Source organism: Mauremys mutica, chromosome 4 (genome assembly GCF_020497125.1).
Source record: "Mauremys mutica isolate MM-2020 ecotype Southern chromosome 4, ASM2049712v1, whole genome shotgun sequence".
Taxonomy (NCBI): Eukaryota; Metazoa; Chordata; order Testudines; family Geoemydidae; genus Mauremys; species Mauremys mutica.
In genome coordinates, this window is record NC_059075.1 from 93,731,712 (window position 1) to 93,757,094 (window position 25,383).

General features: G+C 43.1%; 1 protein-coding gene across 1 annotated transcript in view; it reads left to right on the top strand.

Moving 5' to 3' along the window:
- SPON1 (spondin 1) overlaps positions 1 to 25,383 on the top strand; it is a 337,162-nt gene that overhangs the window by 107,315 nt on the left and 204,464 nt on the right. Inside the window, exon 6 of the mRNA XM_045015301.1 lies at positions 15,520 to 15,668. Coding sequence (XP_044871236.1) covers positions 15,520 to 15,668 — 149 coding nt within the window. The remainder of the gene's footprint in view (positions 1 to 15,519; positions 15,669 to 25,383) is intronic.

Sequence of the window (25,383 nt, forward strand, 5' to 3'; positions counted from 1 at the left end):
GCTCCCGCGGCAGCGCTTTGAAGCGCAAGTGTGGTCGGAGCGCCAGCGCTGGGAGAGAGCTCTCCCAGCGCTGTCCATACTCCACCTCCCTGTGGGGATTAGCGTACAGCGCTGGGAGCCGCGCTTCCAGCGCTGGGGCTTTGACCACACTGGCGCTTTGCAGCGCTGCAATTTGCAGTGCTGGAGAGGGTGTTTTTTCACACCCTGCTGCAGCGCTGCAAATCTGCAAGTGTAGCCAAAGCCTCACAGAGTACGTTGCCCTCACATATGAATCAAAGGGTGGGGATTAATTGCTGTCCAGATTGCACGGTCTGCTCAACAGAGGCCTTGCTTGAGTTGAGAGATTCTTCTCTATGGTAGCAAATTTGTGCCTAATGGGAACAGATGTGGAATCAGCTCTACTTGCGTTTCAGTATGTGTCACTCACTAAGCTACTGGAGATGCAGGGAGAACTGCAGGCCAAGACCTGTGAATTAGATCTGTGTCCCTAGTAAAGGAAAATGAGGGATTCAGAGACCATCATTGGAGCAGATTGACCATGTGTCCGTTTGGAGTTACAAAGTACCAGTCTGATAAAGAAGTGATTATTAGATCCTGGGTCAAGAAACCATCTCTAGACCCTGAAGGCTCTCCAGTTATCACCCAGTCATTAATTTTCCAGTGTAGGGTAAATTATTGAGAAAGTTGTGGTGGAAACAGCTCTAGAAGCCTCTGAAGTCCTTAGACCTCCCTGATTCCAGTAAGTTTGCTTTTAGCCTTGGCCAAAGTATGGAGACTATGCTGGTAGTATTGTTAGATCACCTCCTGGCAATGGCTGAAGATCATGTGGCCATGCTGAGTCTCAGATGTGTCAATTGCCTTCAGTAATGTTGCCTGTGTTTACTCATTTACAGTTTCTAGCAAAGGTCACTGAAGTCCATCTTGAGAGGCTCCATAGCTTGCTTTCTGAGATTTCAGGGGATCTTTGTTATAATTGCTTCCTCTGTTGATTGTATTTTCCTCTGTATTTTTTCTAACACCTTATTTTGAACTGCTGTTTATTTTTCTATTATTTCTAATCTCTTTTTCTAGTCTCTTCTGATTATTTTCCCTTGTGTTTGTTTATTTCTACTCCTTTTCGTCCCCCACTTTTTTTCGATTTCAGTGTTTCACCTTTAACTCTTTTAATTTGCATTTCTTTTGTTTACTTCATTACATACTTTGATTTGTTTACTCTAACTTTCTACTCTTCCCTCTGCTTTCACTCTGTTTGTAACTCTCTTCCTTCCTGCAGACCAAAATAAATATGCTGGGAGATTCTATTTCTTATTCCCTCACTCTCTTTCCCACACACCCTTCCAGTATACACTATAATCTTTCCTTCCATTAATCTCTCTGCCTCCTCATCACATTCTCTGTCCATCTTCCTGAGTACCCCATTTGTTACCCATTTCCCCTACAGCATCCCATTTCTCCCTTACCATTGTTTCTCTCTCTCTCCCCCCTCCCCCCCAAATGCTCTCTTGCTCTTCTTCTTCTTGTATATTATGGCATAACAGACTCACATTCTGAGTCTATAACTTCCAGGTGCTGGATTTCATGACATATAGTTAGTCTCTCTTTTCCCCCAGAATTTTAAATAATTGTAATATTGCTTTCTTAATGGTGTCCCATTTCCTGGGTGCTCTAACTAGGTATTTTAGTGTAAACTTTGCCACTTCTAGGTGCCTGAGTTTGTCGTACAAAATCCCCCTATTAACATTACACTCTTCACACTGCCAGAGGATATGATTAACCATTTATTTGACCTTACATGTCTCACACAGCCCATCTTTGAGTTTATTAATTAAGGCCAAATTACTGTTTAAACCACAGTGTCAGGAAAGTATTTGAAGTAGAGCTACCTCACTCTTTCTCTTACGTTCTTGAAGTACATCACCATTTTTTATTCTAGGGCAGACTTCATGAAATCTTTTCCTCCTGGTTTCTTTTATGCATACTTCCTGTTACTCCTTTCTCAGTTCATTTTAATAAGATTTTTAAATCCCTGTTTACTTAGGAGGATCTCTGTCAATTTTTTTTCACTTTTACAGTGTTTTTCTCTACTTTGTCACCTCATTTCCTGCTATCCCAGCATGCATTGGGATCCATGCTACTTCAGTGTTTACTGCCATCTGCGCCAATTTTGTTGTTAGTAACAATATTTCATTAATTATATCATTTCTGCTATCTGAATTCCCATTTTTGATTGCCAGTAGGGGATATGACAAGATGACAGTGAAGGTAGGTTGCACATCCAGTATAATGTCAACATTATCATTGCAAGCTCGGCCATCAAACGGCTACAAAATTTGATAATCTAATGGATTTCTTTATTCCATGTGTTGGGACATAGAATGCTGTCCCCACGCTCCTGGTTTTCTTATCTTTAGACCCATCCACAAATATTTGGTAATGTTTCCCTAGTTTATCACATAGATATTGATTTGCTGTATTTAACACATTTCACTCTCCTTTCCCCCTTTTAATTTCATTATATAGTTCCACATTTATATCGTGGTGGAGGGCATGATTTTCCACTTATGATGTGTGTTCCCATGGCAATATATGCTCATTTCTTATAGGTATTTCTTTTGTCTTCATTCCTTTCTCCATACTTTAATCCTGTTAACATAGGTATTTGGGTTTTCCCCCCCATGTTTTCCACTGAATTCCCAGTATTCTTCATATATTTGTTTAATATTTCTATCCTCCCTGTTGACTTTTGCCCAAAAGGTTAAGGCTAGTAATTTTGTTCTTAATGCTATAGGCATGTCACCAGCAGCTCTCTGCATTATTCAGAAAGAGGTTGTAATGGAGGCACCATGTGCAATGCATAATGCCTGGGCTTGGTTGCGTCTAGCATCCTTAGGTTCTTTTTTGATGCTCAAGTAAACATTTGGCATCAGTACTCAGTGACTGGTGTTATTAATGTTCTATAAAGCATTGCCACTGCTTTCATATCAGTGCCCTAGGTGACTCTGGAAATCCTTTTAAGTATATTGAATTTACCTTTACATTTATTTACAATATTTTCCATGTGATTCTTCCATGTTAGCTTGCTATCTAATGAGGAATGTGTAGCTTTTAACTATACCTATTTGCTGCCCATATATAGTTTACAATATTTTTTAATTTTCCTTTTAGTGAATATCATTCCTTTAGTTTTTAGAATTGAAAATTTAAAGCCCCAGGTTTCCCCAGTCCATGCTTTTCCTAAATGCTTCATTGATTTGCTTCTCAGCTATTCCCTGGTTTATGTTTTGAGCCTATATGCCACAATCATCTGCGAACTTGGATATGCCTATTCCTGCACTCATCCTTTTTAGGAGTTCATTTATCATTATGTTTAATAAGATAGGACTGTTGACACCCTCCTGTCGAGTGCCATTTGCGATTGCATATATGCTAGGGTAGGCTTTCCCTATTCTGACCTGCGTAGTTCTTTTACTTAAGAAATCCTTTATCCACCTCTATATTCTTCCTTTCATGCCCATAGATGCTATTTTATGCAATAAGCCCTCTCTCTACAACATATCTTATGATTTTTCAATATCTAGGAAACCTATATATTCTTTATTTCTCCTACATTTTTGTACTTCAATCTTCACTCTTACTATATGATCAACTATACTCCTCCCCCTCCTGAGCCCACTTTGCACATTGTCATAAAGCCATTTCTCTAGATATGTTGTTAATCTTTCACTCATTCTTTGCATGGCTTTACTCATACATGACGTAAGGGCAATTGGCCTGTATGCATCAGGTCTTGCTCGCGGCTAATCTGGTTTCTACACTGAAACTACAACCACATGTTTCCACTGCATTGGTAGCTCACTTTTTCCCCATATACTGTTGTACAGCGTTAGCAGTGTTTTCAGATTCCCCTCATCCAAGTGTTTTAGCATTTTGTTACATATGCCATCCTTACCTGGTGCAGAGTTTTTGCTCTTAGCAATAGCTTTTTAAAGTTCCCACATATAGAAGTGTTCATTTTAATAACTAATATCATATCCTTATCTTCATCCCGCCTCTTCCAGTTCTCATGATTCTTCTAATTTTTTTTCCTCATGTGGATTTCTATTCTCTGATTTTCACCATTATTAACGTTGTGGAATATTTCTACTAGGGGTTCTGTGTTTTTCTTCATAAGAGCTTTTTATCCCTCAGCCTGTTACGGTGGTGTAGAATTGCTCTTACCTTGTATTCCATTCATTGTCCTAATCTGCTTATATACCTGTGATGTTTTAGCATCTTCATTTATTTTCCCATAGTACTTTCTCCAACTTCCTTTTTTTGCCTTTTTAATAGCCCTTTGTGCAATTGCCTTGTTTATCTTATACACCTCTATCTCGATATAACGCTGTCCTCAGGAGCCAAAAAATCTTAGTGTTATAGGTGAAACCATGTTATATTGAACTTGCTTTGATCCACCGGAGTGCGCAGCCCCCCCTCTCCCAGAGCACTGCTTTACCGCGTTATATCCAAATTCGTGTTATATCGGGTGGTGTTATATCGAGGTAGTGGTGTATTTCATTAAGTCCTCACTATTCATATATGTTTTGGTCCTTTCCTTAATTGCTTTTGTTACACTCCTCATTTCACCATGGTACTTGTTTTCTACCTTTAGGATGACCAGATAGCTCTACCTAAGATAACTTTTCTGCCATCATGATTCCCTTAGTTATATTACCACTAAGTTACAAAATGTTCCCAGTTTGCTTTTTTAATATTCCAAGTAGGGGCCTTCCTCCATCCGCAACATTGCCTTTACCTTGATATTCTATCAGGATAGGGAAGTGATTATCTTCTTTATCGACTTGGCAGCTGTATTTGCTTGCTATACTACTGAACACTATTCCCAGGTCTTGACAGGAGAGATTTCCATTGGCTGCATTAAACCAAGAGGGTGTACCATCATTCAGTATTACTAAATTATTTTCATCAATAAATTGTCTAGACATTTACCATTCTTACCATTTTTTCCACTTTCACACATTCTGTTATGGTTGTTTAAGTGTCCACATATAATAAATATATAGGCCTGCTGCATCTTCAATTATCTGTCAAATCCTTAATCTCTAGTTTTCCACAGGGGTTGTATATATTATATGTTCTCAAAGATGAAAATTTATTTTGTGTTGGAATCTCAATAGTGTTTTACTTTGTTTAGTTTCTTCATCTCAATTTCAAGATAATTTTTTTCTTAATTATAAGGAAAGGTTTTCCTCACTCCCAGTTCATATTTCTCCATCTTGCCTATAGATGCCATATCCTGGGATTCTGAAATCTAGTTTTTCTATTAAACCTGTTTCTTGTATGCAAATATTATCAGATTTAGTAGCCTTATTGAGATATTTTTATTTAGTTCCTGTCCATGTGTGATTAGGCTATGTGCATTACAAGAATAAATAGTACCATTTTATTTATCCTTTACTATTTCCTTCTCTTAAAAAGCATGGAGTCACTCTACTGATAAATTGCTGACACGTAGGTACTTTTCTGCTGCTTTAACTATAATTTTCATTTTCTCTTTTTCCCTGTCTGTGATGTGCAGTTTATTACCTCAGTCATAAAAGCTATAAACCTCTCTTTGTCTACATATAATATGTCTTCTCCTATTTTCCCCTGTATCACTCATATCCTTTGATTTATTCTATTGTGCATTTATCTCTTTCTCCTTACTGAGTTTCCTTTCCTCTTCCCCTTTTGGTCTTAGATGCATCTTATTAGCTTGCACACATACTATGCTATTTGTAATTTTTAGTTTTCTGTATCTCTCTTGATTGCTTTGCTGCTATAGAACCACCGTATGCTGCACTATACTTTCTTGAACCGCAGTTGCTATGCTTTTTTTTGTCCCTTCCACAAAATTGTAGGAGTGCTCCCCTCCAGATTTACTGCATCTGATTTTCCTTTTACATATATTGCCACATGTCCAAACATTTGACATCTGTAGCACCTCACCAAGGGTGGACTATATGGTTTGGTTTAAAAAATGTGGTATCCTATTGTTACCCTAAAAGCTTCTCTTTTAAATGCAACAAGCACGGCTGTTCATGGCTTTCTTTCCCCTCCTCTCTCTTGCTAATGAGCAGCTTATCATCCTCTGTGCTTTACTTCATCTTCTGTCATTTCGATTGGCACCCCATTTATAAACTCCTCTTGTCTCCATCAGAGACTTAAGCAGTTGGCAGCTTACTTTCAGTTTTCCTAGCATTTTAACCTCTCAGAGGGCTTGGCTACACTTACAAGTTGCAGCGCTGGGAGTTACAGCGCTGGTCATGCAGCTGTGGAAGGGCCAGCGCTGGAGTGTGGCCACACTGACAGCTACCAGCGCTGCAGTGTGGCCACACTTGCAGCACTTTCCAGCGCTGTATTGAGAGGTGCATTGTGGGCAGCTATCCCACAGAGCACCTCGTCCCGTTTTGGCGCCGTTTTGGCGCTGAGTATTGTGGGAAGGGGAAGGAAGTGTGCGGGTCATTCCGCTTCCTGTTTGCCAGCGCCCCGTGGTGCATCGCTTCACATCCCAGCATTCACTCTTTCCAGCAGCGTTTGGCGCCATTGTGAGTGTCTTTCTGTTACTCTCTGTGTGAATCGCGATTTCTGTGGCAAATGGAGCCCGATCTGCTGAGGACTCTGCTGATGAGTGTCACCAGCACAACACGTTTGGCAGTCCAGCTATTCCTTCAGCTCCAAAGTGACAGTGAGGATTCCGACGATGATATCAATATGGATTTGCCTGCCGCGTGTGACACTAAAGTGCTTGCGGCATTTACGGAAATGCTCAGCACCGTTGAACGCCGCTTTTGGGCTCGGGAAACAAGCACTGAGTGGTGGGATCACATCGTCATGGAAGTCTGGGATGACGAGCAGTGGCTGCAGAACTTTCGTATGAGAAAAGCCACTTTCATGGGACTGTGTGCTGAGCTCGCCCCCACTCTGCGGCGCAAGGACACAAGATTGAGAGCTGCCCTGACGGTGGAAAAGCGAGTGGCTATTGCAATCTGGAAGCTGGCAACTCCAGACAGCTACCGGTCGGTCGGGAACCAGTTTGGTGTGGGAAAGTCGACCGTGGGAATCGTTTTGATGCAAGTTTGCAAGGCAATTAATCGCATCCTGCTAAGAAAGACCGTGACTCTGGGGAGCGTGCAGGACATTGTGGATGGCTTTGCACACATGGGTTTCCCTAACTGTGGAGGGGCGATAGATGGGACGCATATTCCTATTCTGGCCCCCCCCCACCTGGCATCAGAGTACGTTAATCGGAAGGGGTATTTCTCTATGGTTCTCCAGGCGCTTGTGGATCACCGCGGGCGTTTCATTGACATTTACACAGGCTGGCCTGGAAAGGTGCATGATGCACGCATCTTTCGGAACAGTGGCCTGTTCAGGAAGATGCAGGCAGGGACTTTTTTCCCAGACAGGAAGATCACAGTAGGGGATGTCGAAATGCCCACTGTGATCCTTGGAGACCCCGCGTACCCGTTACTGCCTTGGCTCATGAAACCCTATACAGGGAAGCTTGACAGGAGCAAGGACCGGTTCAACTACAGGCTGAGCCGGTGCAGAATGACTGTGGAGTGTGCTTTTGGGCGTTTAAAAGCCCGCTGGCGTTGCTTGTATGGGAAGCTAGACTTGGGGGAAAGCAGCATCCCCGCGGTTATATGCGCTTGCTGTACCCTCCATAATATTTGTGAAGGGAAGGGTGAAACATTCAGTGAGGCATGGACCACCGAGGTTCAAGTCCTGGAGGCTGAATATGCACAGCCAGAGAGCAGGGCTAATAGAGAGGCCCAGCACAGGGCTACAAGGATTAGGGATGCCTTGAGGGAAGAATTTGAGGCTGAAAGCCAACAATAATGTTTGCTGCCTTGCATGGGAGTGAATTGCACTGCTTACACTGTTATTCTATTATCCATAATAATAATATGATTTGTAGTGCCTCTTTCTTTACTGGGCTAAGGTATCTTTCACTATCTGCTATAATAAAGACTGTTTTCAAAGCCAAGAATTGTTTTATTGAAAAGAAAAAAACTTCCTTGACAGACAGACAGACACACAACATTTCATGAACACAAGAGGGCAGGGGTGTGGGTTGGTGAACTGTACAGTCACAAGTTTGCATATGCCCTGTCTGGATTGCTGTTTAATGAATCCTGCACTTCAGGGTTCATATACTGCATGGTGATGGGGGTTGAATGCAGAGGGTAAGGGTGGTGGTAGGTATCAGGGCTGGTTGGGGAACATACAGGTGTTGGAGGCAGCTGGTGGTGGTAAGAACCTGGATGCTGGGGAAAGGTGGTTTGAGCTGACATTGGGGCACAAGGCACAAAGGACGGGGCGGGTGGGGGAGTAGCACGGTAGTGCTCTGCTTGCATGGCAACGAGTGACTCTATAGACTCCGCTTGGCGCTCCAGGATGCTTAGCAGCCGCTCCGTGGTTTTCCTCTTGGCCACTGCATTTCTCTTGCGTGTCCTGCTTTCTTTCTCTCGCCAATCCTTCAAGTCCTTACTCTCTCGAGCAGACTGATTAAGAACAGTTTTCAGCATGTCTTCTTTGCTCTTTCGGGGATTTTTTCTCAAATTTTGAAGCCTCTGTGATGTTGAACATCTGGGCAGTCCAGTAGTCAAGGTCACTGTAGAAACAGAAATGACAACATTTAACACGGGCAGCATTGTATCCACTATCTCCAGACATGAATTGTTACACTGAGGGAGTGAGTTCTTATTTAAGCATTCTTTTACCCACACGCATAACACTACAGAAGCCACGACATGGTGAGTGAGCAGTGCTTATATGGGGAGAAGTGGGGCTTGGGTGTAAGAGGGGAGCTGGTTGCTTCGGGTAATCTGGAGTGCTAGAGGGGTTGAGTGAAATGCAGATGCAGGGGTGATCTTATCTCCCTATCTCTTCACTAAAGAGTCTCCCAACATTTTTCACAGGACTTAATCCTGGAAGATGTTTCCCTACTGCGAGTCACTAGGGAACAGCGGGGGGCTCTTTTAGAGCAATGTGGATTCCGCCCGGGACCCTATGCGGCTTGCCTGTGTTCAGAAATGGTCCCCCCACCACTGGCAGAAGAGTGGCGCGGACGCGTCACCGTCACTGGGACAAGGGACACAGTGGCTCTGCCTATAAACCTGCGCAGGCATATTGCCCACGCTCTGGATGAAGCTTTTGCTGAGATAACTGAGGCAGATTACCGCGACGTGATAGACCACATCAACGGGCTATTCCACATCTAGAGGCTGGCATGCATGCATCCATAACCCCCCCTCCTCTCCAGAAACATTTCACCCAGAAAATAAAAGCCGCTTACCGGTAACACGCTCCTCTGCTTGTCCTTCTGCAACTGCTGGCTGCTGCGATTGGGTGCTTTCCTCCTGGCTTGAGAAGAGCTCCTGGCTGCATGCCTCCAGGGAATCTGCGGTTTCTTCCCCCATGCCAGGAGCTTCACTCGCGGTTTCCTCCCCCCCCCACGCCTCCGCCTCCGCCGCCTCCTCCTCCTGTCCCCCAGCCTGCTCAGAAGTGTCCATCGTTATCCTGGGATTGGCAGTGGGGTCACCCCCAAGTATCTCATCCATCTCCCTGTAAAAACGGCAGGTCGTGGGAGCAGCTCCGGATCGTCGATTCCCCTCTCGGGCTTTGTAATAGGCACTCCGCAGCTCTTTAATTTTCACCCTGCATTGTACTGCGTCCCGATCATGGCCCCGATCCAGCATGGCCCTTGATATCTGCTCAAAGATATCGTAATTCCTACGGCCGGAGCGCAGCTGTGCCTGAACAGATGCCTCACCCCAAACACTGATGAGGTCCTGCAATTCACCAGTGCTCCATGCTGGGGCTCGTTTGCCGCGTGGAGGCATGGTCACCTGTAACTGATTAAAACTGATTGCACTCCACACCTGGCTGCAGCAAACAGGAAGGAGATTTTTAAATTTCCCGGGGCATTTACAGGGCGGGTCACCTGAGCCAAGAGCAGTAGAGTGCAAACTGATGTGCAGAGTGGCTGAACAGGAATTCTGGGATACCTCCTTATTCCCTGGAGGACAGGTAAAGCGCTGGTGAGTGTCCACACCTGCTGGGCAGCGCTGGATCACCAGCGCTGCACTCCTTATACCCCTGCCGGGATGGGTTTTCAGCCAGCGCTGCAACCAGGGAGTTGCAGCGCTGGTTGTGCCCTGCAAGTGTGGACGGGGTGTTGTTGCAGCGCTGGAAAGCCTCCACCAGCGCTGCAACTTGTAAGTGTAGCCAAGCCCTGATAGTTTCCCCACTTGATCCTTGCTTTTGCATTCAATTAATAGATCTCCTCCTTTCAGCTTTCTACCTCTTTCTGTCTCCAGAACTTTTTAAAATTTACTCCGCCAGTTCAAAGGGCTTATATCCCCTATCTTCACATCCTTGACTAGTGATTTTATTATTATAACAATTTTAGATTTTACTCCTTTTGGCTGCTGTTTCTTCTTCTAGCTCAACCAAGTCCACATTTTACTTTTTCCTAACTTCTGGCCAGTCATTCCCTCTGCTACCATTGTATTTTCCATCTCCCCACTCTAGAGTGTAGCTCAGCCAGTTAGCCTGCCTTAGCCCCAGGAGCCTTGTCTGCTCCAGCCAACCTTCCTGACTGACTTCCCAGCCTCCAGCCCATTCTCTTCCCTCCTCCCCCCATCTCTAGCATCTTGGAACTCTTGACCCATTAATCTAGTCCCTTTGCCTCTTCTTCACTATCATTTTTTGTCCCAAGTATTACATTTTTCCTCTCTCCTCACAAAGGTAACAAATTGGGACAGAACCCCTGAAATCACCTTGTCCTTCATTCCTGACTCTGGAGGACTTCCATGGTCCTCTAGACCTATAAGAAATTAAAACAAACAAGCTGGATAAATGCAGGTGCATTGAAATTTGCTTCTTTGTTCCATTCTTATGACGCTGTAAACATAGAGAACCCTTTGATGAAACTGGTTTGAAACACTGGTGCTATCTGAACAATGAAAATGTGCAGAAGCACAGAGAGAACAAGTCTGAGAGTGCCATAAAAGTGCTCCTCTTTATCATGATTTCACATGAAAAAATTTGTAGCCCACTGATAAGATGGCCCTAGTGAGCAGAAGTAAATGCTTCCAAGTTGTTATCTAGTGGAATTACTTCCTATGAAACTTTCAAAGGATTGTTCCTTTTTCCCTCTGCTTCCCTCAACTGGATATCTTTAACAAGATATTCTTCTTTAGCTTCAGTTTTCAGGGGCAAATTCTATTTGTCTCTTTACTCTACACCTGGGTGTCTAACTCCCACTCTAATTTTGCCATTCTCTTACATATTTATCCACATTTTCACTGAGATTTCAGAAGAAACATGACCAAGAGTTTACATTTGGATGGTGCAGCCTCTAGATTTAATCCGGGGGAGGGATAGCTCAGTGGTTTGAGCATTAGCCTGCTAAACCTAGGGTTGTGAGCTCAGCCCTTGAGGGGGCCACTTAGGGATCTGGGGCAAAATCGGTACTTGGTCCTGCTAGTGAAGGCAGAGGGTTGGACTCAATGCCTTTTCAGGGTCCCTTCCAGTTCTATGAGATAGGTCTCTCTCTAAATTGTATTATACTTGTATCTCTCTGTAACAAAGTGGCTTGCCCTGAGTCTGGGACTCAGCCAAGCCTGATTATAGAATGAGCCTCACTTGAGGGGAATCACTCAGAACAGATGGTGGCTGCAACAAATGGAGGATGCATAGGGAGTTGTGGTAATTGGGGGAGGGAGATATTGCAGCAACAAAAGAAAACTAAAAAAGCCCTTGCAGGACTATGGCACTGGGAAGCTTGGAGGGTAAAGCCCAGTGAGCTCTGTGAAGAAGAAACCCTGACTGTGTTTTGGATTGGATGTGTCCCAAATAAGTGATAGAAGAAGAGCTTTGGGGGCGAGAGAAAATGCCAGAGATAAGTATGGACTTTTTCTTTGTGTTGTTGTTTAATGGACTCTAGTTTGGGACTCTGGGCTGTTGTAACCTAGTTCTGGTATTGAACTAGCACTAGACAGGGATACTGTTAACCAGAGAAAGTCTCTGTGGGTTCTCAAAGGGCCCTGAAGAGAGGAAAAATGGATGGGGAACGAGCAGAGGCACCACTTTGCCAGGCGGGCTCAGTAAGCAGCAGTCTTGTTATACGCACAGATGCTTCATAACCATATATATGTGTGTGTGTGTATATATACAGATAGTGCACATGCAAGTGTAACCCACACACCTCTTGGGTGTGGTGTTCTGGCCCATCTAGTGGCACTGAAACCACTGAGAGAGGTAAAATGAATCTGCTCTGCAGCCTTAGCTAAGCTTTTAGCTCATGCAGTAGAGGCTCATGCACTAAGGCCCAGAGGCCCCAGGTTCAATCCCACTTGCTGATGACCAGGGTCTGTCTGCATTACACAAGTGATACGTGTGTGGGAAGTAGATGTGTTGAACTCAAGGCCTGTGAAGCTCAACAGAAATAGCTTTCAGGCAGAATTTTCAAACAGTCTGGAAGCTGGGACCATATGCAAAAATGCATGTGGCACTTTCTTAATCTGAATATGCAATTACTTTAATTATGTGAACCAAAAGCCAATTAGATAATGAAATGGCAATGTGCACTTGCTAATATAGTATTTGTGCTTGCAGGTTCTAATAACTACATGTGTAAATTAGGTGTGCAGCTGCAATGCACATATTTGCAAATGGTCCTAGGTTCCTGACAGTGAAAATTTGATTTTTGTGTTGATTCAGTGTTTTCCTGTATAAGGATGAAAGGATAAAGCAGTACTGCCCACTCTGTCTCTGTAAGGGGTAACTGCTCCCTTTTCTGCCAGTGAGCACTTTCCCTTAGAGCTGCTCAACTGAAGGTGGTTGGGCTCAAAGGAGTGAGCCTTATCTCAGCAGGAGCAGGGGTGAGCTGGAGCCGGTTCGCACGAACCCGTTGTTAAATTTAGAAGCGGTTTTAGAACCGCTTGTTAACTAGCTTCCCTGCGAGGGAAGCTTTGATGGGCTCTGCCTGGGAAGCCTGTAATTCCTCCTCCCGGCCGCCGAGGGGCGCTGCGCTGTGCTGCGAGAGCCATGTGAGCTGCCTCCTGGCCCTGTTGCTGCTCCTGCTCTTTGGACCTCTGGCCCTGGGGCTCCTGCTGCTGCCTGGTGAGTCCCCGGGGGGGCTGCTCCCAGCCCCCCCCCCGTGTGAGTGTCTGCGCCCCTCCCCCGCCTTCCCTGCCCCCAGCCAGCCCCACCCCCTCCCCCCAGCCGCCCGCAGCCCCCTGCCTGCAGCCACCCCCTGCCCACAGCCACCCGCAGCCCGCCCGTCTGCATCACCTGCCCACAGCCAGCCCGTGTCACTCCCTGCCTCCAGCTATCCCTGCCCCACACCCCTATCTGCAGCCAGCCCCACATCCACTGGTGCCCTGCAGTTCCCAGGGCAGTAACCCTGCACACCTGCTTTAATGAGGGGGGCAGGGAGCAGCTGGGACCCACACATGTGCACACCCTAGAGTGACCAGACAGCAAGTGTGAAAAATCGGGACGGGGGTGAGGGGTAATAGGAGCCTATATAAGAAAAAGACCCAAAAATTGAGACTGTCCCTGATCACCACCCACATATGTGAAACGGAGCTCATTTCTAGTTCAGCCCCATCTTTTTAAAAAAGAACTTTAGGTAGGGTTAAAATACATCTGTATTTTCCTGGACATGTCAGGCTTTTCGGTTCTTAATCACCTCCTGGGAAAATATGGACGTATGGTAACCCTATTGGTACAAAAAATACATGCTGTCGCACATCCCTTAAATCAGAACTTTTTATAGGGAACCCGTTGTTAAATCAGAACTTTTTATAGGGAACCCGTTGTTAAGATTTTGGCAGCTCATCACTGAGCAGGAGGGCACCTCGAGCTCTACCACTGACCCCTGTCTGGGATATTCTTCAGCCTGACCTCACACAAAGCAGAAGAAAAGTTCGTTAGGGGGCATGGGCTATTGTTGAGTACTGAAAACCGGTAGAATGGAAGGAAGAGGGAGGACAGGAGTAAGAGGAAGGATGAGAAAGGCAAGTATTTTCTGTAGGAAGACAGCAGAGTTGGCTGGAGGAAGAGATAGCAGATCTTGTGCCTGGGCAGGATGGTTGACATTGTGTATCTGGGGGAACTGGGGCTCCTTAAGCAGTTTTCACATTAGAGATCAAAATAGGGGCTGTGCAAATAGCAATAATGCAATGAAACATACATTAGGCAACCTCCTATCTTAAAGCACTAACCTGAGTACAAAGCTGATCTATCTTTATTAGCAAACCATCTCTGTTAAGCAAACAATTCTTGTTAAATCCCTTGTGTGGTCATTTAAGACACAACTTCTCCGAGAATCATCTAATATTTAAGGGTGACTGGCCCTTTTAAGGAGTAAGGGGTCCAGCCCCACCTGTGATTCATTTGGCCTTCCTACCCGGTGGGGAAAATGAATGTAGCCACTGGCGGCCTGGAGATAAGAGAAGCTTCCTGAGAGATAAAGAGGGAGAAGGACTAACACTGTTTGCTGGCTACTTTCAGGCTTGGTGAAGGGAAAGCAGAAGCCCAGGGTTGAAAGCTGAGTGAGTGCTGAAGCTGGCCTTAATTAGCAGTCTAGGCCCCAGAATGGTGCCCGTGGGACTCCTGACTCAAGGAGAGAGAGCCTGTGTGAGTTAGCAGCCCAGACATAAGGCCATGGAGCTCCTGACCCAAGGAGAAGAAATCTATTCAAAGTATCGCACAGTCCCAGAAGGAGGGCTGAGGGATCCCTGAATCAAAGGGAACAAGCACTAGACTTGAGGAGTGAAGGGAAAGTTTCTCTTGTCATGAGAGACTTAATAAGCAAAACCCCACAAAGTGGGGAATCTTAATTTAAAGTATTCTGGCCTGGGAGATAGTTCTTACAAGAGCCAGAAGAGGGAGTAGAGGGAAGCACACCTCAGGGCTGTGTTGGGCCACAAGAGGGCTGCTTGAGATGGCTCCTATTATGCTGCATAAAGAAGCTCAAATCAAGGAGAATATATTTGGTTTTGTTTTGCTTAATTACAAAATTGCTTACCAGTGCATCTACAGTTACCAAGTGAAAAAGTTAAAGGCTTATACCAATTGGCCAGCATGGGTGTGTGCGCCTATCCAGCTGGAACATTGACCGCTTCTCCACTTCTATATTTTATTGTTAAATTAAATATTTAGGAGTTTTCAAGTATCCTGTTATAGTGAAATAGTTCTTTTTTTCTCCCGAAAGAGATGTGGACTGTGGGTTTCATGGAGATCGAAAACATTCAGTAAGCCTCATAAGAGATTCTCAGCACTTGGCAGAATTGGACAATTTAAGCAGAATTTCACTATAATAGGGGAGGGCATAATATGCCCTGGCCCAGGGAGTGGTAGCAGGGCCTGTCTTCACCTTCTTCAGTATTGGGGCTGTTGGCAGTCTGAAAGCCAGTGTGCCTATTCCCTTTTAACCAATTCTCTTTTTATTGTTATTTAAAGGACGAGCTAATCATTGGTCGGCAATCATTGGTGGTTCTCACTCCAAGAACTATGTCCTTTGGGAATATGGAGGATATGCTAGTGAAGGTGTTAAACAAGTTGCAGAGTTGGGGTCTCCAGTAAAAATGGAAGAAGAAATTCGACAACAGGTGAGTGTAATGAAAATAATTATGAATATCTTTAAGAGTAGTTTAGCTTTCACTTTGAATTGCTTGGCATTTGACATGTACAGCAATGTCGTTGCACTGGCTAGTTTTGAACTGGACAAATTAGGAAGGCCTTCTACTGGTACTTTAAAAAAAAACACAACCCTCAGTTCTTACACAGGCAAATATTAATGAAGCTAACCAGAAGGTCTGCCTGAGTAAGGACAAGTTACATTGTTTGTAAAGTTATTGACATAGGCAAGGCTCCTATAAAGTGGAAATGTGATGTACAAAAATAAAATTAATTTTCACTGGGTTAGTCAATGAAGACACTTATAATCTGTTAAAAGAACCATGTTGAAGATGGCTTTTCTGGTTAGACAATCAGTATGCCATGTGCCTGTTTTTCCTTCTGATTTTCACTTTGTATTTCAGACCAGTGGGCTACAGGAGTCTGGTAGAGGGCAAATATACTGGTCACTGGATAAGTAGTTTTCTGTTCCCTGACTGACCAGAGCAGGGGCTGCACTAGAGTAATCAGGAACCTGCTAGAACCAATTAAGGCAGACAGGCTGATTAGATCATCTGCACCCAATCAAGGCAGGCTAATCAGGGCACCTGGGTTTAAAAGGGAGCTCACTTCAGTTTGTGGTGGGTGTGTGAGGAGCTGGGAGCAAGATGTGCAAGGAGCTGAGAGTGAGTGCTGTTGGAGGACCTGAGAAGTACAAGCGTTATCAGACACCAGGAGGAAGGCCCTGTGGTGAGGATAAAGAAGGTGTTTGGAGGAGGCCATGGGTAAGTAGCCCAGGGAGTTGTAGCTATCATGCAGCTGTTACAGGAGGCACTATAGACAGCTGCAATCCACAGGGCCCTGGGCTGGAACCCGGAGTAGAGGGTGGGCCCAGGTTCCCCCCAAACCTCCCAACTCCTGATCAGACACAGGAGGAGTTGACCTAGACTGGGTTCCACCAGAGGGGAAGATCACTGAGGGGAGCAAATCTGCCAATAAGCGCAGGACCCACCAAGGTAGAGGAGGAACTTTGTCACAATGACCATTTGTAACTTATTCTGGTGGGCAAAGCATATGCAATATTTGTAACTTCTCAAAGCTGTTCAAGTTAAAAATGCTGTTTCAGCAGATCAGAAGAGCACTTGTAAATAGTAGCATTTTTGCAAGTTTGCACTAATAAAACTTGATAGATCAGGCAGTCCACTAGCATCATTAAAGGTAGAAGAGTTTTAGCTGTATATCAATATTAGTTTTCTTCATCTGTAATGAAGTCTACTTCTTGAAATGGCTTTTAAACCATTTATATTTTATTACATGGTCTAGAATAAGCAACCAAGTAAAACATTCCCTTGGATTATTTATTGTGTTTATTAGGGAATTGTGTAAGGAGAAACGTAGATCAGGGCCCTGTTGCTAGAAACTGTCCAAACACAGAGTAGCAGATGGTTCCTGCCTTGATGAGTTTACAGTCTAGCTAGACAAGACATGTATAGTGTGGGGGGGAGGGATAGAACACAATCAGAGAGAACATATGATGGCAGCAAATGTCATTACTTATTTTGGGAATGGGTATAGTTATGAGAGCATCAGTTAAATGGAAAGAAAAGACCAGGGAGTGAGGAGGACAGGGCAGAGTGGGACTGAGAGAGGGGGGACTGTGCTAGAGCCAACAGCCAATCAGCACTTGGAAGGGAAAGTCCTGTCAAAACTGTAGAAAGTCCTCCATGTCCAAAGGTACCTGCTTTGGTAGCTGCTCCTACTGGCTATAGTTACTAGCTGGTTCCTCTTAGCCTGCGGGAAAGACTGCATTGTGGCAGGGAGAGAAAAACAAACCACTAGTCCACCTGTAGAAGTTTCATCTAGGACAGTGAGGCATGTGTGGAGACTGAGGGCAATATCTGACCAAGGGCAGAATTCTATCATTTGAGATATACATATGGTTCTCATTATCTTCACTGAGAGTTGTTTGTGGTTTCAGCAGCAGAATTTTGTCTCCAGGAGTAGGCCCTATGGTTGGGTTTATATTTTGTATAAAATGTGTCCTGAGTGAATCCCTTCTGATATGGATTTAAATGTGGTTACATCTTCCGGTATCAAATGCGTGACTAGTGAGTAATTGAACTCCCTTGGTCTCATGCATCACTTTAGTTAACCTAGAAATAGTTATGTACACAGGCACAATTTCATCATTAGGATGAGATACAGTATTTTTAATGTGTTTCCTGAAGACTTTCAGGTGCCGTTATTGATGAGATTTAAAAGCCAAGTAACTAAAGTCTCTCTTACTATTTATTACTTGAATTACAGTAGTGACTAGAGGGCCCAGCCCCCCTGTGCAAGGCACTATCCAAACATACAGCACAGAGATGGTCCCTGCCTTGAAAAGTTTACAGTCTAAGGTATCCTACAAACATGCATCTTCAACAGAAGCTGATTGGTGCAGTGAAGTCAGCTAGTCTAATCTGTACAGATGAAAACTGGGGTGGGAAATCATTGGTCTGAATTTTTTTAGAAACTGCCGCTTTCAGATGCTCAGAGTGCAAACAAAATAGACTTTCTCTAATGCTGATTAGTTCAGAACTAGTGTGAGAATAGTGCCACTTACAACCATAGGGCTAGATTCACCCCAGCTAGTGTAGGGAGATATAAAATCCATACAGGTTACACTCTGGCCACAAACGCTCTCTGGAAAGTGCTACACGCTTTTTAGTGTGCATTGGCCCTCGGTGATTATGTTGGTGTAGAGAGGGCTGGACCCATATGGTACCATCTGAAAGTGACAGGTTTGTGGGAATAGACATTTGACTTTGAGAGTCCCTCATACTCTGTGTGTCTGTCTGACATGAATGCTTATATATGTGACTGTATTTTAAAGAAGGGTAATGACAATACATAGTGATTTTTTTAATATCAGGTTTAAATATGAGTTGGATGAGCAGTTGAAGGCCATTATCAGGGGAAGTTTTCATGGGACAAGAAAAAGAGTAGATAACTCCAAAATATAGTACATAGAGATTAGGGATAGGGCTGGCTAAAAGTTCTCCAGTGAAACACTTTCTTTTTTTTTTTTCCTCAATGGAAAACTAGGATTTCAACTAAGAAAATCTTTTGAGAAGTGCCTGCTTTTTGGCAGAAAATTTCAGCTTGTTGAAAAAACAAACTCCCATAAACCAAAAACTTTGGGCTGAAAACCAAAGATTTCAATTTGGAAATGCCACTGCTGTTCCTTATAGGAGTCTTAGTTTGGATGCCTTATGCCTCTATAGGCCAAGCTGTCTACACTACCACATGGGGTCGATCTAAGGTACGCCACTTCAGCTACGTGAATAGCATAGCTGAAGTCTACGTACTTAGATCTACTTAACGCAGTGTCTTCACTGCAGTAAGTTGACAGCTGACGCTCTCCCATCGACTCCACTTGCGCTCCTCGTGCTGGTGGAGTACCGGAGTCTATGGGAGAGTGCTCAGCAGTCAATTTATCGCATCTATATGAGACACGATAAATCAACCCCCGCTGGCTGGATCGATGCCTGCTGATCCGGCGGGTAGTGTAGACAAGCCCTATGTCTCTCATGATGTACCATGGCAGTTCAGCAGGAGGGGAGACAATGGTGCGTTTTCTGTGTGTGGGCAGATGGCACAGAGGAATGCTGGACATCTTCAGACCAGCTCTAATTAGGCTTTTTTAATACTTCTGAGTGTATTGTAAGAGTTGGGAAATAACCCTTTTTCATGCTGTTAGGCTTGAAAAATATTGACTACGCGCAGCTCTGGTGCATAGTGTTCTTGTATGGGACCTTGCAAAATTTATAGCAATGTTTTCAGTACTTGAAAACAACAAATTGCTGCTGTGGTTTACAGTACCAAGTCCATGTGTGGTGCACATATCAAATACAGTACAGTAATTAGAAAATTCTCTACTGCTATATCCAGGTATCTACATTCTGTAGAACTGCACTGAAAAGTCAATTTTGTGTACTCAGAATTAAAACTATGAATATAGTTACCTCATTGTCTGTAAATGAGAAGTTGTATTTGCTATAACTTTACCTTTCTGGGATGATTAAAATCACATGCTGTTTAATTAATTTTAAAGGGCATTAACCTTTAAGTGACTTGATTACTTCATTATATGCAGCCTTTGATTACAATGGCTGATTGCAAGGGACTGCTAGCTTTGCTTGGTCTTAGTCAAATGAATGCAATGATTTAGATTAGTGCTATGGATCAGTTCATATTTTCTGTTGATTAATTACTATGAATAAACTTTGTGTACCCAAAACCTTGTTAAACAACAATAAAATAAGTGATGCAGTATAATTTTTACCTTAAATCTGGAATGACAAATAATGGTGTAATTATGTTTAATAAATCTTCCCATTATTCCTAAAAGTTAGTTGATCTAATGGTGAGAATGTAGGGCCCAATCTGCTTCAGATGAAATCAGTGGTTATCATTCCATAGATTACAATGAGTTGGATCACATAGTTATGTGTGAAGCTCCTAATAAAGAGTCCAGTTGCCTGAGAGAGAATGGCAGAATTAGACCTTATTAGTCATCTGGCACTAAATCCTAAATTGTGCACTATTCACAACCATCACTAGTATAATGGAAAGTAGACATTCTTCAGTGATGTTTAGAAATGGCAGCCTTTTCTGAATATCATCCCTTGCAGAGCAGAAGGAACTCTTTAGGTGTCCAAATTGATCCAGCTATCTAGATGTGCCCAAACTCTTCAATTAGTACTTCATACAAACAAGAACAGAGGATTGAAATAGAAACAAAGAGCTTGCTTAATTATTTTTTTATGATGAACATCAGGTAGTACATAAATCAAACAAAAATCCCACCTGTGATATGTCAAACTGTATTCTGTATCATCTAGGTCTCTCCTGTAGGCTTTGCTAAAAAGTTGGGGGTGAGGGGGAATCAAATCCTAGGTTCTTGCTTTTAGTACTGAACAAGTGAAACTTTTTTAAAAAAGTGGCCAAAACCATAGTTTCACATGTTTCATAGGTTGTTGTTTTTGTTTGATTTGAAAAAGAACAGCATGATTTTAATGAGAAATGTGAAAGACTTGCAAAATTTGTTTTTAACAGGAGACACTGGGGATTGTTCCCTTATCAGTCTAGATTAGATCATAAATCTGTGTTTGTACTATGATGTACATGGCAAGCTTTTTTTCATTGGCTGAGCCTATTAAAAATCAGACCTTTAAAATAGCAAGAGGCTTGTAGCATATGTTACTTTTTCGACTATTCAGTGTCCTTCTGTCAAAGTCCATGCTTTATCAAAATCTGAAGATGAAAAAGTATTCTGTGAATGGGAAGCTAAGTACTAAACAAAAAGAATTTGTACTTGGTTAAGTGGATGAATTATACCTTTTCGGCTAGATAAATTTTGCTATGATTGAACATTTAAAATTATATATGGAATAAACATTTTCTTTTTAAATGTGAAAAATGCTTGCCTTTAGTGAAATCATACTTTCTTGTTCTTATAGTGTGGGAAAGTGTAAATATTGGTGTCAGTTTTGCTTTCTCCTATTCAGTCATTATCTATCACAATAAGTCTTCTTTCCAAAGAAAATTGTCCTAGTCCTCAATTTTAGCACATTAGGAGAACAGCAACAAAGGGATTCCTATTTTTTCTACTTGTTAAGATGAAGTGAACAAAATTGAATACAAAATGTAAGGTGAAAATGTACCATTGATTACTATAATGGCATAATCACACTTTCCATATATTATATTTCCTTTGTTCATATAGCCTAAAATTGTACTCTTTTTAGTCTCCACTGCACATTGAACAGATTTGTTTCAGCTCTTCAAAATGATACCCAGATCATTTTTCCTGAGTTTAGAATTAATTCAGACCACAATCTGCAAGCAGAACTTAAATTGCTCCAAATAATGCCCGTTAAATTTCATCTGACATTTTGATCTGGCTATTTAAGTCCCAAGAACTACTACTGAATTTTGCATGTTTCCTAAAAGCAAAGGATAATAAGGAAATAATAAAAAGAAGCTGGAATCAGGGCTGGCTCTAACTTTTTTGCTGCCCCAAGTAAAAAAGAAGAGCACCGCCCGAAGCCCCCGCCTCCCCCGAGTGCCATGCCTCGAAACAAAAAAAACCCCTCCAGTGCTGCCCTGACGAACCAAAAAAAAACCCCGAGCGCCGCCCCGCCCCAAGGTGCCGCCCCAAGCACGTGCTTGGTCGGCTGGTGCCTGGAGCTGGCCCTGGCTGGAATACAGCTCATTAAAGTTGTATAGCTGCAGCAGAGAAAAGTGGGGATGAGACAGACTGAGTACATTGACGGGGAAGAGGGGACACAACAAATCTAATAGAGACATTTAAAAGGAAAAGAATTGGATGTAGCCATCCCTTTAGTGAGTATGTTATCACTATATTTTTCCTAACTTGGGCTCTGTGGGAATTAGAGTGGAAAGAAGCCCTGGATCATACATGTGTTGCTTTTTTCACCATTTTCATACATGGATGGCTTGATTCTTCCCAAGAACACTGTATAAATCCAGCGAAATAGGAATATACTGGCAAATACTATGTATAATGTGTATATTGAGAGATTAAATGTATTGATGCAGGTTAGCAGTATTTTTGGGCATAGAACAGGAGTACCTTCCCTCCAACAAGCAGTTATTCGCTCCTTTGCTTTACAAACCATGTGATGTTGAATCTTACTGACTTTCACGTGTAGATAAAGGAAGGCATGGATGTGAAGTCCAGAGATGGTAGAAGACACAAAGGAGGAATCAGTAAAGGCAGAGGAATGGGGGGAGAGTAGGTGGAAATGGGAACAATGAAGTAGGAATTCTTAGCTGGTTTTTTTATTTATTTATTTATTTTTTAAACTTTCAGAATGTTCAGTTCTCTAGTCACTGTGTGTCAGCCCCATAACCTGGAGCCTATTCTAACTAGTGTATAGATATACAGGTACCTCCCATTAATGGTTGTTTTGGTTTGAAGGAATAACTACAGTAGACAAACCTACAATAATAGGGGCTGATATGAAATCCATTGAAGTCAATGAAAACACTCAGATTGGATCAGGGCTATAGTGCATGCATCAGTCCCTTGCAAACAATGGGGGCTGTGCATATCTAATGAATGCAGGCACTATAACAGCAATGAATATCTGAAGTTGCCCAGAACTCAACCAGCCATTAAAATGCATGATTTTGTAATTACTATATATAGATAGCTAGGTATACATTATGTATAATTAATGATACAGTAAGCAGTGCTTGCAGCCTAGTCTAATTTTTTTTGTTTGAACTTTTTTTTCTAAAGTGCATCTGTTTTGGACTTGAATCCTCAAAATACTGAAGTCAGTCCTCTGTAGTAATGGTAGAAGTGCAATATGCTTTAAAACAAGTAGACTTAACTTCTCCAGTTCCTGGGCATTTCATTTAGTATCTTATTCCTGTAGCTTTGTAGAAGCCCAGTGTCAAATTCTTTGGACTAAAGAGCCCAACTTGTCAACACAGTGCAAGGTAATGCACATTGCAACACTTCAAACTACCCAGGCACCATGATAATTAGTATTATTTTAAAGCACTTACGCTCTTGTGGTCGTGACACACATTTCTAAGGAAACAGAAGCAGCAGCCACAGGGAACTTAGAACTTTCATAAATTACCCTTTTGGTTACTGACTGCACCATTTTTGCAAAATTACTCTCAAGGAACTTATGGGAGCCTAAACTCTGTCGTGACTCAACTTTGAAAAAATATTTTCAAATGGAAAAAGGTGTGTGAGAGAGTCAGGGAGGGGGATACTGCTCCATACCCTGCACTGAATAAAGTTATCTTCATGGAGGTTATCTTCATGGCTGCTCTCACCATAGTACAAGTGTTTCACAGACACTAAAAAACTTATCTTTAGTTCGGTGAGATTAATGATTATATCCCCATTTTACACCTGAGATAGTGAGGCACAGAGGAAAATCAAAATTGTCACATTTCTACTAATTTTTGGTGCCCAATTTGAGACACCTAAAACTTGACTTTTCACAGCACTTACCTAAAGTACTACAAAAATGTTGTTCAAAACACCATTTCTATTGACTTCAGTGGCAGTTTTGATACTGAGAAATTCTGCAGCTCTGGCCCCCCGTGTCTTGTAATGGATTTTCAGACAGTGAGGAACACCTTATGAAAAGTTAGTTTATATGACTTACCTAGCATTATAGAGAAACTCTGTGGCAGAGGCAAGGATAGAATTCAGTTCTCTAACATGACATTCAACTTCCAGATCACTGAGACCATCCTTTCACTTTTGCACTTCCCCGCCTCACAAACTGCAGATGTTCCAACTTCTGCAACAAATGGTGCAGAGGTCCTGAGGACAATAGCCTAACTTACTTACTACACAGCCCTGATTCATCCTAGAGCACCTTCCACAACATTCACTGATTGAGTCATTATGAAACTAATGAACAAGTGAGCCAAATGAAGGCTGCACAGGCACGATGAACTCTGGCATTTCCAAACTTTTGAGTGCTTCACCTTTCTACTTTAACATTCTTTTAACTGTTACTTTGAAGTAACTTTCTTTTCTTTTAAACTGGGGGGGAAAAAAAACACCAGAATTTCTATCAGGTGGAATCAAAGTAGCCAACAACTTGGGTCATCAGCAAAGTTTGTACCTTTTCCATCCACAGCACAATCCTCTACCACTTGAGCTACTGGAATAACTGGTAGCAGTAGAGGGCTGGACCAGCTGCTAGAGGGAAATGAATGACACTTTGCCGGTAGGCTTCACAATTATTTGTTGATAGCAGAGTATAGAGGCTCAGGATTCCTGGATTCTAATCCCAGTTCTGGAGGGGATTGTCTACTGGCTATAGACCCTTCTTACCCTGTACCCTAGCTCCTCTGCTCTTATTAGTCTCACCCTGGAGCCTTCCCTTCTACTCCTATACACCACTCCTCCATCCCTTTGCTCCTCTTGGTTCTGTGATTCTTTCATCTCTCTGCCCATTTCTCACCCTCTGCATGCCAGTCAGGTGGCTTCATTTTTTATCCCCACCCCCACCCCACTCCTCCTGGCATGGGTTTAGCAGTAGGAACATTGAGAAAGTGGGAGACAGTTTCCTGTTCCTTTTTTTTTTTTTTGAGGGTTGGCTAAATTCGGTCAGTTTTTCCACAGGGATGACAAAAGGCACTTTCCTCATGCCAGAGTGACCCCCCTCAGCTAAATTTCAAGCCCCCTTTCTACAAAGCAAGAGAATGCTAGAGCTACATTGTTGCAAGATATTTTTTTAACATAGAGGAAAGTGTTTCTTCCCCCCCCCCCACACACACACCTTGTTTTCAGAAACAGTTAAAGCATTTTAGCTTTAACTTGCTGGAAAAAAAAATTCAGCCTGAGGCAAACACCTGACATAAGAAATTTCAGCCCTAGTGGTTTGTTTGACAAAGTTATGAGCAATTGAAAATGTGTTTTTTATAATGGAACGTGTTAGACCATATTAATTAGAAGTGGCACTAGTAGGGTTGCCACCTCTCAGGTACCAAAAACAGGACCTCTGCCCGCCCCATACAGTGTGCTGGTACCTGGGGACGTGAGCACTGTGTCCCCACCCCACCTCTGCTAGGGCTTCCCCAGGCACTCACCTTGCCAAGCAGGATGCAGCCCTGGCTAGATCCACCCTGCTCCTGCCCAGCAGTGACCCTTGCTGCCAG